A 12,447-nucleotide genomic window follows, 5' to 3' on the forward strand; every position below is an offset into this window, starting at 1 on the left:
ACTGCTTGAAGGTTATGCTTTTTCATAAGCTTTCCCATCTGATCAGTAATTCCTTTGATATATGGCAAAAACACTTTTCCTGTAGGTGACTGTTTTTCCTTGGTTGTTTGATTCATCCTGGGTTTGATTGCTCTTCGGATTTCATTTCTGGAGTAGCCATTTGCCTGAAGTGCGTGGTTTAGATGATTAATTTCCTCATTGAGAAAGCGCGGCTCACATATCCGTCTTGCACGATCCACTAATGTTTTCGTTATGCCTCTTTTCTGTCGGGGGTGGTGATTGGAGTTTTTGTGTAAGTACCGATCAGTGTGAGTTGGTTTCCTGTAGACCTTGTGACCTAACTGAAAGTTTGCTTTGCGGATGACCAAGGTATCCAGGAATGAGAGTTTTCCCTCACTTTCTTTCTCCATTGTGAATTGTATGTTCAGGTGGATGTTGTTGAGATGATTCAAAAACTCCATCAATTCTTCCTCCCCATGGCTCCAAATGATGAATGTATCATCCACAAACCGGAACCATACACTGGGTTTGTGGGGTGCTGATTCTAGAGCTGTTTTTTCAAAATGTTCCATGTAGAAGTTTGCTATAACTGGGCTGAGTGGGCTCCCCATGGCCACCCCATCCATCTGTTCATAGAATTCGTTGTCCCATTGGAAGTAACTGGTTGTCAGACAATGATGGAATAAGGCTGTTACATCCTCTGGGAAAATCTGATTAATCAGTGCAATACAACAATAGAGTTGCTGGAAAGAGGCGGCCCTTGCCGGAGGGCAGGAAGTAGGGAATCGCCATTTTTGAAAGGGGAAGAGCCGCAGCTTCAGCGAAAGAGGAAGTAAGCCATATTGGATTACAAAAATCATAGAGGAACCATAGAGAAAAGACGCCCGACATTTTGGACTCTTTAAAAGTTTTTTTTGGAAAGACCGGGACATTTAAACTAAAAGGACATTAAATTAAACGCCACGGAGCTAAGGAAGAGAGCGGACTCGTGGGAGCGAGCCAAAGCAAGCCCCACGATGTCGAAAAAAGAGTGGCAATCGGCGATAGAGAATTTGGATAAAAAACTTTTAGAAGTGATTAAAGAGCTCAAGGACATGAAACCGGAGTTGGTGAAAGAGGTTAAAGAGGTTAAAGAGACAGTGAAAAATGAGCTGGCAGAAGTGAAGAAAGGTATGGAAACAATGCAAAATGACCTGCAGGGAACACAGCAAAGAGTCAAGGTAGTGGAAAGCGCGGTGGAGAACTTAGCAGATACGCAACGAACAGAGATGAGGGTGATGAGGGGGAGAATGGCGGTTGCGGAAAGTAAACATATGGAGAAGCAGCTGAGGTTTCGCGGCTTGCCGGAAGTGGAAGGAAAGACAGCTCAAGAACAGATCACTGAGGTGTTAGCTGAATACCTGGGGAAGGAGGAGGAGGAAGTTGTGGCTATCCTAGATGTGGTATATCTTGTAAATTCAAGAATCGCGACCCAGAGGAAACTACCAAGAGATGTGATTGTGCAATTCACGACCAGAAATATAAAAGAGAAGATTGTGACTAAACAGTTTCAAGATCCATTGGAGATTGATGGCAAGACGATTATTATCATGAAGGAATTACCCAGATCAGTGTTGTTAGATCGAAAAAAATATAAAGTTCTAATTCAGATTCTGAAGGACATGAAAATAAGGTACAGATGGGAACTACCAGAAGGAGTGTCCCTTGAATTTGGAGGAGCGAAAAAGCGCATTAGATCTGAATCAGAGATGGAGCAGTTTATAAGGGACAATGAAAAGGACTTACCAGCAACAAGATTATGAATATGGAGTGCAAAGTTTTATCTTGGAATGTAAATGGACTTAATTCACCGAATAAGAGAAAAAGTATTTTCCACTGGCTATTAAAACAAAAATGTGATATTGTATGTTTGCAAGAGACTCATATTAGAAAACAGGATGCAAAGTATCTAAAATTGAATAAATTGGGCAGTGATTTTGTAGCGGCCTCTAATAAGAAAAAAAGGGGAGTGGTATTGTATATAAAAGAGGAGCTACAGCCAAAGTTAGTGATGAGAGATGCGGAAGCCAGATTTATAGCAGTGGAATGTATATGGAATTTAAAGAGAGTATTGGTGATTGGAATCTATGCACCTAACGGAGCAAAAGAAAGCTTCTTTGAGGACTTGAGGAAGCAATTAGATGAACTTTCTTATGACCAGATAATTCTTGCAGGAGACTTCAATGGAGTGACAAACTTGGAACTAGATAAAAAGTCAGCAACTGCACAAAAGAAAAGAGGATTATTACCAAAGACGTTTTTTGTATTGATGCAACAGGAAACTTTAGAAGATGTATGGAGAAGACAAAATCCCAAATGCAGACAATATACGTTTTTCTCCGCGAGACACTCTATGCTATCAAGAATCGATATGATCTGGGCCTCAAAAGACTTAGCGCTTTGGACTAAGGATGTGGAAATAATGCCTATGGTAGGCTCAGATCATAATCCAATTATGTGGAAGTTGGGGAAAAGGAGTAAAAGGAAAGGATGGAGATTAAATGAGGATTTGCTGCAAGAGGGAGAAAAAATGGAGGTGTTGAGAAGAGAAACAAAGTTTTTCATACAATATAACATGAATAGAGAAGTACCAACCAACAAGGTATGGGACACCTACAAGGCAGTAATTAGGGGCATATTGATGGACTTAAATGGAAGAGCCAGGAAAAAAAAAGAGGAGAAGAGACAGGAGATCACGGAGAAAATAAAAGCCAAAGAAATACAGTTAAAGAAAAGACCAGGGAAAAAGAAAATCTACCAGGACATTAAAATTCTTCAAGAACAGCTGACAGCAATGAATAATAAAGAATTGGAATGGAATCTTAAGAGAATGAATCAAAAGGCGTTCGAAGGCGCAAATAAACCTGGGAAATATTTGGCATGGCAATTGAAGAAGAGAAAGGAGAAGAAAATAATAAATAAAATCTGTGAGGACAATAAAGTGTACCTGGAACAGACAGCTATTAGCAGAGCCTTTTATAAATTTTATGCCAAATTGTATAATAAAAAAGAGGTGAATAAAGACTCAATAGCGACATACTTGGAGAAAATGAAGCTCCCAGTAATTTCGGAAGCTTGGAGAGACAAATTGAACAATGAAGTAACGGAGGAAGAAATAAGAAAGGCAATACAGTCAACAAACTTGGGAAAGGCGCCAGGACCGGATGGACTTACAGCCAAATTTTATAAGGTAATGGCTAATGAACTGGCACCATTCCTAAAAGATGTGATTAATGGTGTTTTAAAGGATCAACGGATCCCAGACACTTGGAGTGAAGCTAATATATCACTGATCCCCAAAGAGGGGCAAGATCTGACTAACGTGAAAAACTATAGACCTATATCGTTACTTAATAATGATTATAAAATTTTTGCGAAGATACTGGCGGAAAGAGTGAAGGGATGGCTTTCTGAAGTTATTGAGGAGGAGCAAGCTGGTTTTTTGCCAAATAGACAAATCAAAGACAATTTAAGGACAGTTATAAATGCTATTGAATACTATGACAAATGTTGTGATAAGGAGGTTGGTTTCTTCTTTGTGGACGCTGAAAAAGCGTTTGACAATTTGAACTGGGACTTTATGTTTGCCACCATGGAAAAGCTACAAATGGGAGAAAGATTCATAAGAGCAGTAAAGGAAATTTACAGAGACCAGAGTGCAGCAATTGTGGTGAATGACGAGGTGAGCAAGAAATTGACTATAGGTAAAGGAACAAGACAAGGTTGCCCGTTGTCTCCACTGTTGTTTATTTTGGTTTTGGAAATACTGATGATACAGATACGAGAAGACAATGCAATCCGTGGAATAAAAATAAAGGACTTTTCCTATAAGGCCAGAGCATTTGCGGACGATATAATGCTAATTGTGGAAGATCCAATGGAGAATATGCCAAAAGTAATAGAGAAGATTAAGGAGTTTGGAGATTTGGCAGGATTTTACGTAAACAAAAAGAAGTCAAAGATATTATGTAAAAATATGACTAAACAAAAACAACAACTATTAATGGAAATAACAGACTGCGAAGTAACAAGTAAGGTGAAATATCTGGGAATTGAACTGACTGCAAAGAATATAGATTTATTTAAAAACAACTATGAGAAACTGTGGACTCAGATAGAGCAAGACTTGATTAAATGGAACAGACTGAACTTGTCATGGTTGGGAAGAATTGCAGTAATTAAGATGAATGTGTTGCCAAGAGTGATGTTTCTGTTACAGACAATACCAATTATCCGAGACTCTAAGCAGTTTGAAAAATGGCAGAGGAAAATATCAGATTTTGTTTGGGCAGGCAAAAAGCCTCGAGTGAAAATGAAAGTGTTACAAGATGCAAAAGAAAGAGGCGGAATGCAACTGCCCAGCCTAAGACTTTATTATGACGCAATTTGTTTAGTGTGTTTGAAAGACTGGATGATGCTGAAAAACCGGAAATTACTGGCCTTAGAAGGATATAAAAAAATATTCGGATGGCATGCATATTTATGGTATGATAAAGTGAAAGCGGACTCTATGTTCTTACATCATTATATTCGGAGAAGCCTATTCACAACTTGGAAGAAGTACAGAAATTACCTACAAGATGGAATCCCCTCATGGGTGGTTCCATATGAAGTAATAGATCCGAGAACTGTCGATAATGAACAACAGTGTTTAACATACAAGGAGATAACCCGAATGGAATTTTCTAAACCCCAAATAAAGACGCAGGACGAGTTGTCTCCAAGTTACGATTGGTTTCAGTACAGACAGATCAGAGATCTTTATAATTCGGACTGTGTGGAGGGATAAGAATGGAGAATTCGGAATTAGAACAGGCACTTTTACAAGAGGATAAAAAGGAAATCTCTAAGGTATATAAAGTGCTGCTGAAATGGTATACTGAAGATGAAACAGTTAAAGTGCAAATGGTGAAGTGGGCTATAAACTTTAATAAGGAAATAACAATGGAGGCGTGGGAATACTTGTGGAAGAATACAGTGAAGATCACGACATGCACCAATATTAAAGAGAATGTCTACAAAATGATTTATCGTTGGTATATGACACCAAAGAAAATTGTGCTAGGGAATTTGAACACGTCTAATAAATGCTGGAAATGTAAAAAGCATGAGGGATCTTTGTATCATATGTGGTGGACTTGTGAGGTAGCTAGGCAGTACTGGGGGGAAATAATAAGAGTAATAAGCGAGATTTTACAATTTCAAATTAATAAGAACCCAGAACTCCTGCTACTGAACTTGGGAATGGAGGATATTCCAGCACAATATAGGACATTGCTATTTTACATGACAGCAGCGGCTAGACTTTTGTACGCGCAAAAGTGGAAAGTGCAAGAAGTGCCAACTATTGAGGACTGGATATATAAATTGCTGTACATGGCGGAAATGGACAAAATGACAAGGAAACTGAGAGACCTTGATCCAGGACAGTTCAACACGGATTGGGAGAAGCTGAAACAATATTTAGTGAAGAAATGGGAGGTGAGAGGAGAACTGTGGCAGTTTGAAAATTACTGAAATACAATAAAAGTAGAGGGAGGTGACTTTACCGGGGGGTGGAGAGGTAAATGAGAATTTCTAAGCAACTATTTTATTAGACTATTATATATAGCATTAAGTATTATAGGTGTTATTACAAGAATTATAATGATAGAAATTAACTAATTATAAGGATAGAAACTAATTAATTTCATTTCTGGCAATAATTGTATAATGGAGATAATTTTATAATTGCAATGAAGGAATTTAAGTAAGGTGGGAAAATATATATTAATGTATAGATCATGTATTAAATTGATTGAATTGGTTTGGAGGTATATATGGGTCAAATTGGTTGACTATTTTTGGTGGATAGTTGCATAATGAAAGAATAATACAATTATATAATTAAAACAGTATGAAGATATGTAGAAAAAGAAATATATAGAGTATAAGTTAAATTGGTTGACTTATATTGAATGTACTGTTTATAGAAGTATCTAAAATTATGCTAAATGAGGGATAAATTGTTTGTCCCATATTGAAGATGAGATTATAAGATAGAGTATAGAGTACCAAAATTAGCTAAATGATTATTATCAAAAGAAAATATGCCAAGAATGTATTATTTAGTTATGTATTATTTAGTTGTTAAAGTAAGTAGGAAGACAGAAGGAGCATTGTGTTATATAGATAAGCTTAGAAGAAAGTGAAAGTTTACGTTTGACAGATAGAATAAATTTAAAATGAGTAAGGAAAAAGGGACAAGGGGTTGGAAAACTGTTGGAAGTCAACAAAAGGGGGGGAAAGGGAGGGGGTTAGAATTGGAAAAATTAAAGGAAACTGATTGTAATGTACAATTTAATGACATCTAATCCAATAAAAAAAATTTATAAAAAAAAAAAAGAGAAAGCATGGCAAAACAGATGGGGAGCTAGCAGTCTGTTGGGCGGAGCTTGCACCAGCGGCGTCCCCCAGGCTCGAGTTACCTGCAAAAAAGAAAACGACATTATCTAAATAAGCACACAAGCTTGATTACTTACCTGGTGCCCCTCATGACCCTGCCATCGGTAATTTCTTGTTGACTTGGGGGGAGCTTGCATCGGCAGCGTCCCCCGGGATTGAGTTACCTGCAATAAAGAAGACATTGTCTAAATAAGTATACGAGCTTGATTACTTGCCTGGTGCCCAGCGTGACTCTGCCATCGGTAATTTCTTGTCAACCTGAAGAAGATAAAGCACAAGCAGCGAATTTAATTGTTTGATGCCACTGTAGGTGGGACTGTTTATAGGATCTTGGATGTCGTGATTCTGTTACGTGATTAAGATTGTATTTATTGGAGACTATTTATTGGATTACTTATTGTACTATTTATGATTATTGTTGCACTTTTCTATGCACTGATCTGAATGTATATTATATATACATGAATTGACTGTATCAGTTGATGATATTCCCCGGAAGGTTGATACCCAGGTTTTTGGTAGTTTTTTTCCCCATGGGAGCCTCTTTTTGGTTTAGCATTGGGATTAGGCTGTTGCCAGACATCTAGCATTTGATGGTCCATTACCCTGTTTCTCAGGCACCCCCAAGCTGAGTTTCTGATTCCTCTCTTCAGAGTACAGTGGGCTGTGTAGTGGCTCTCAGGACTCCTACTTCTGCATTCTAGCTTTTGGAGCAGGCTGTCCACCCATGTTTTTTATTTCTTTCTTTTTCAGGCTTCAAACTGGATAACAAGCTGCACCAGGTGGTGGTGGCACGTTATGCTGATGAGTCACTGGGTGTGGACTTCGATAATTTTGTCTGCTGTTTAGTCAAGTTGGAGACGATGTTCAGTAAGTGTTGCTATGGCTTGTCCTGAAGAGGTAGCCTTTGGTGAATCTCGCAGGCCTTAACAAGATGCCTTCAGGCAGGCTTGCACATCCCTGTCCTTCTCTTACAAGAGAGAGAGATAAGATGGTCAGGATAACTACTGATTCCGCTGTATGGGTGAACTAGCCCTAAAGCAAAAGGAAGCAGGGTTATTGCATGGACATATCTGCCTTCTGAGTTCATCTGAAAACTAACACCTTCCTCTAGTGATGCTGTCATGGGCTTGGGTTGTGAGAGGGGAGAGCATCTTCTAATTGGTGCATTTTCAGACTGTGTTAAAAGTATCCTGACAAAGATGGTGTTAGACTCTGTTCAGCTTTTGAGATGTGATGATGAAGGAACAGAGTTTGTCTTGATGACGAAGATAATTGTTCTTAGCTTTTTACAATTAATTTATTGTCCATATTTCTTACTGAGACCCAAAGTGGATTACACAGTGCAAGTCAATAAGATCAACTGCTAAGACGTTCACTGAACAAATACAGTAGGGTATGAGTTGAAATTAAAAAGAAAAAGAATAATTCATTAGACATGACATCTTTAACAATGTGGAAACTCTGTAGTAGGAACATATCTACATCAACAGACAGTACCCAGTAGAATATTCTGCAGTCCCTGTCCCTTTACCAAGGCATCTCTCTGAGCCATTTCTTATAGCACAGCACAGTTATCTGAGTAAAAAAGCCCTCCTGAATAATTCAGTTTTGTATAGTTTGCGGAAAACCAGTAGAGTAGGAGCTTTCCTGAACTCCTCAGGCAGGCCAGTCCATAAGGTAGGGGTTATCACAGAGAAAACTCATGTTCAGTCACCTGTAAATATTGCCAAACTGCAGGGTGGTATCTGCAGAAGGCCCTGTTCAGCTGAGCAAAGCTGCCATGGTAAGGATAGGGGGAGAAGCGGTTCTGCAAATACGAGGGGACAAGGCCGTGAACGACTTTTTACGTGGTAGTCAAAAACTTTGAATTGAGCCCAGTAACTGATGAGTAGCTAGTGGAATGGCTACAGAATAGGAGCGATATTCAAGAGAGGAGGTGCCCCAGGTTTTGAAGGGTCTCCCTTTAGAGACCTCCCTGGTCTCCTGCCATTCTTAAGTGCTGTGATGCACGCCTTTTCTAGTTTATAACTTATGTCCACCCTTATCTCATGTCAAAAATTCACCATGGTCAGCAGACTGCAAACTGAATCATATGCTCCAAAGAAGAATTGCGTGAAGGTCACTGTCTTAATTGGGAACCTTAACTGGAAATATTGCTCTTAATTTAGCCTGCCATTACAATTTTTGTGTTTTTTTCCTTGAAACTCTGCAGGATTCTTCCAAAGTATGGATCCTGAAGGTACTGGGATTGCTGAGATGAATCTTGGTGAGGTAAGAAAGTTAAGGCATGATTCTGGTTTGATTTGAAGACAGCAGGTGTGAGAAAAGGGGATCAGCCTACTTTCCTCAAGAAAAACTTGAGGAAACCATCGAAGGGGCAGTAGATCTCTTGGGAAAGTTTCAATATGCATGGATACAAAAGCCAGTGGAGCCCAAAGGACGGGGCAGAGTGGTCTCTCGCTGATGACTCACTGGTCCTATAAACCTTTTGGCAACTGACAATTTTATTTTTTTAAACTGACATTCTAAAATTAGTTTTAAAAGAGGAGGAAAAAGTGATAGGCATGCAAAATCAGTTTTTAAGAAATAAAAGTAGGGTGGGATGTGCTTTCAACAAGTGAAAAAAAATCCTTTCCAGTCACTGACAGATTGTTATCGGGCTGGAAAACTGACCACTGTGGCAGAACCTCGTGAAGTTGACCACAAATTGCCACATTGCTCCCGGATCACATTGAGGGTATGTGGGTTCTCTGCTGCCTTTGGATCCTCTGCAAGTCGTTTACTGTCTCACCCTCTTTTGTTTACAGTGGCTGATGTTCACAATGTGCGGCTAAAGCAAAGACGGAACTGTCTGAGAAGATCCCATTGGACTAGGCTGCCCCAAGTGCCTCTCTCATGTCAGGCTGACACACAGAATGACTCATCGCCCTGCCCCTCTCTTCTCACCCACCTATGCAGAGCCCAGAATGTGCTTCCTTTCCTTGTGATGGCAAACATATCGGTACCCCAGGATTAAGTTCGCCCCACATCACCTGTTCAGAAACCTATCCAGTTTCTTTAGTTAGTAGGGCTGAGGGGCAGCTGTTTCCTGCTGGAGCATGGCATGTGCCAGTGCTCAAGAGAGCTGGGACAGAGGTGTGAGAGGGGGCACAGATGCATGCTGGGGTCACTGCATGTAGGCTTTAGTGTAGTTGCACTTGTCAGGAGGGCACCTACCTTCAAAGCAGAGGGTGTGGGGCTGTGTTGCTTTCTCTCCCTCCTCTCTGGCCACTGCTACTGATCTGGATCCTGCAAGAAAAACCTCACTTGCTCTCTCTGAGCATTACCACAAGCTCTGCTTTGCTTTTTTTCTAGTAAGTTAACTCAGTGGCAGATTAAGGGTTTAACTTTTAATTTAACTCTTGGTGTGCATTATCAAGTGATAGAGCAGCCAAAAAGATGGAGGTCACATATTTACCAGGTACCCAAGGCATAAAAAGGGCTCAATAGCCAGTACTGTCCCCATTTTATCTTTGCATGAAACACCTACGGTCGTCTCTGCCTCTTCCAAGTCACCTGCTTGGAAGTCAAGGCCCCCCAAGATCAGTTAGGTCATGCTAGTGAGCACTATGTCAAGAATTGGTTGCTTTGGTTCAAAGTGTCTCTGCTTTCTTCTTAGGTCAAGCCCAATTATGTAAGTTGCTCTGGCAAGGCAACCAAAAAAAAAATCGTCAAGAGGTAGGGAGAAAGTTTCAGCACTGGTGGCCATGTTAAGAGGGGGAAAGAGAAGGCGGTGGGTAACTTCCTATTTCTTCCCAGATACTTGGGAGTCCTGCCGTTAGTGCCATATACTCATAACAGTAATTTAGCTTTTTGAAATTGTGCAAGGAAGCAAAGTTAGCAGGAAAATGCTACTAGGGCCAGCAGGAAAATGCTACTAGGGGCGTGCCTGCTTGTTCCTAAGCTGCTCAGTTTCTTTTTCATGTTTACCCCCACAATCGGTTGGTGAGAATAGAAGGAAACAGCTGTGAAAGCCTTCAAATGGGAGCTTGCAGTCTGCCCAAATGTGTCTCAGTAACTGTATGAACTACTCATAAGGAGCAATCCTAAGCAGGTGTACTCAGAAGTCAGTCCCATTTTGTTTGGTGGGACTTACTCCCAGGAAAGTGTTCTTAGGGCTGTAACCATAGCGTCATTGCCTATCCAGACGAGGTTATCTCAGTCCAGTTGTTGCCGCTCCTACCCATCTGTGACCACTTCCTATTTCTTTTCCTGAATGTGGTTTTCATGGTTGAAGCTGATCATTGCCTACAGGGAAGATCTCTGAGATGCCTTGTTAGCTCTAATAGGCCTTTCTGTGGCAGATCAGGATATATCAGTCTTTTCCAGGGGTTTTTGAATGGAATAACACACATAAATGATGGAATGAGTTCCACTCAGGTGTCCTCTTAATGCTAAGCTGTTACAGAGCATCTTATCCTGCACTCCTCCTACTGCATGAGTTTAACAGGATCTTTGCTAGAGTTCACAGTTTAGCAGCTATTGCAGATACCTATCAAACCTCCCACCTTGCCAGGTGCACAACAAAAATATTTTTTTCCAGAAGAATGTTCTTAAGGTTGTTGCTTCCTTCTAGGTTAATGTTGCTCTTCTGTAGATAAGAATCTCCATCCATAAATGTCGTTGGCAGGTGAGTGGGGAGCCACCATTCAGCAAGGCATAAAGTATAACTGTCCCTTTGCTCTTAGTGGGAATGCCTGACAGTAGTGATCAGGATGGACATGCATTCGGTTGGCTGTGTATCCCATCCATAGTTTATTATGATCCACAGTCAGTTAAACATTACCAAAAATCAGCAGTACACAGTGCATACAAATTATACATAAAATAAAGTGTTTTATAGAGGAGTCATACAATTAGTGGTAATGATATTATTAAAATACTAAACCAGCTATTGGGAAAAATATGGATGTAAGATTTAAGTGGGAGTAGTAGATCTAACAGCAGGATGCAGAGGTGGCTGCATCCTCTATGGCTGCAAGATCTGATTGTCTGCTGTGCTGCAGCCTTGTTTTCTGAACACTGTCCCAGCTCTCTCAGAATAAAAAAACTTACGCAAGTTTTTAATTGTGTGTGTGTGTGGTGGGGTGGGTGGGTTCAGAATTGCCAAAATAATACCTAGTCCCCATTTTAAAAGCCAAATTGTAGCACTGGAGGATGTGTTACATTACGCAGATTGGGGTGGAAAGGGGCTTTTCTGGGCAGCAGATACTAGAAGTCACCATAACAGATCAGCATGCAGAAAACTGTTTGCTCTTTTTTTGCCTGTCATTCTCTTCTAGAAGGACATTCCATCACATAGTCAATTTTTTTCCCTGAACCCCAATGCTTTTGTCAGGTGTGTCTTCCTGCCCAGTTTCAGCCACCAAACCCCTCATTCACATTGGCAACGGCCTTGGTGGTGCTTTGCAGCAGGGACTTGCACCTTCCCACTGCCTTAGGACTTCTGTCTGTATTGATAACCACTCCAGCTCAAATAGCAGAGCTGCCTCTTTAGCCAACATGCAACATATGTGAAATAATAAATAGAGCTGTATCTACTCTGGTGCAGTGAGTGTGTCAGCTTACAGAGTTAATGTCACTGTGGTGGCACCTTAGTAGGCTTATTTATTCTGCTTTCAGGTATATTATTCATTTTCTAAAAATCTACTGTGCTAATAACTTCATACCATTGTAAAAGTATTCTGTGCATCTGTAACCTGAAAGGGTTTTGACTGCTTATGGAAAATTTGCAGCTCTCCCTTGAGTTCTTAAGCTGTGAAAGATCAACATGTATCGTTGGGCTCAGAGGTACTGGTCAGGGGGAGCGGAGGGTTTGCTGGTTTCCTGGAGCGTCCGTCACCCAGAAGGATGCAGAAAACCAGGTTCTGCTCTCCATCTAAACATGCAGCCCAATAGTGGTAAAATAAGCAGATAGGTTTT

The 12,447-nt window shown here is 40.4% G+C and overlaps 1 protein-coding gene across 1 annotated transcript in view; it reads left to right on the top strand.

Annotated features, from left to right (window-relative positions):
• Positions 1 to 12,066, top strand: part of CAPN11 (calpain 11) — a 51,511-nt gene extending 39,445 nt beyond the window's left edge. Inside the window, exons 20-22 of the mRNA XM_054977788.1 lie at positions 7,237 to 7,353; positions 8,699 to 8,757; positions 9,294 to 12,066. Coding sequence (XP_054833763.1) covers positions 7,237 to 7,353; positions 8,699 to 8,757; positions 9,294 to 9,320 — 203 coding nt within the window. The 3' untranslated portion in view covers positions 9,321 to 12,066. The remainder of the gene's footprint in view (positions 1 to 7,236; positions 7,354 to 8,698; positions 8,758 to 9,293) is intronic.
• Positions 12,067 to 12,447: the final 381 nt, after the last annotated feature.

This window comes from Eublepharis macularius, chromosome 1 (genome assembly GCF_028583425.1).
Source record: "Eublepharis macularius isolate TG4126 chromosome 1, MPM_Emac_v1.0, whole genome shotgun sequence".
In the NCBI taxonomy this organism is placed as follows: Eukaryota; Metazoa; Chordata; class Lepidosauria; order Squamata; family Eublepharidae; genus Eublepharis; species Eublepharis macularius.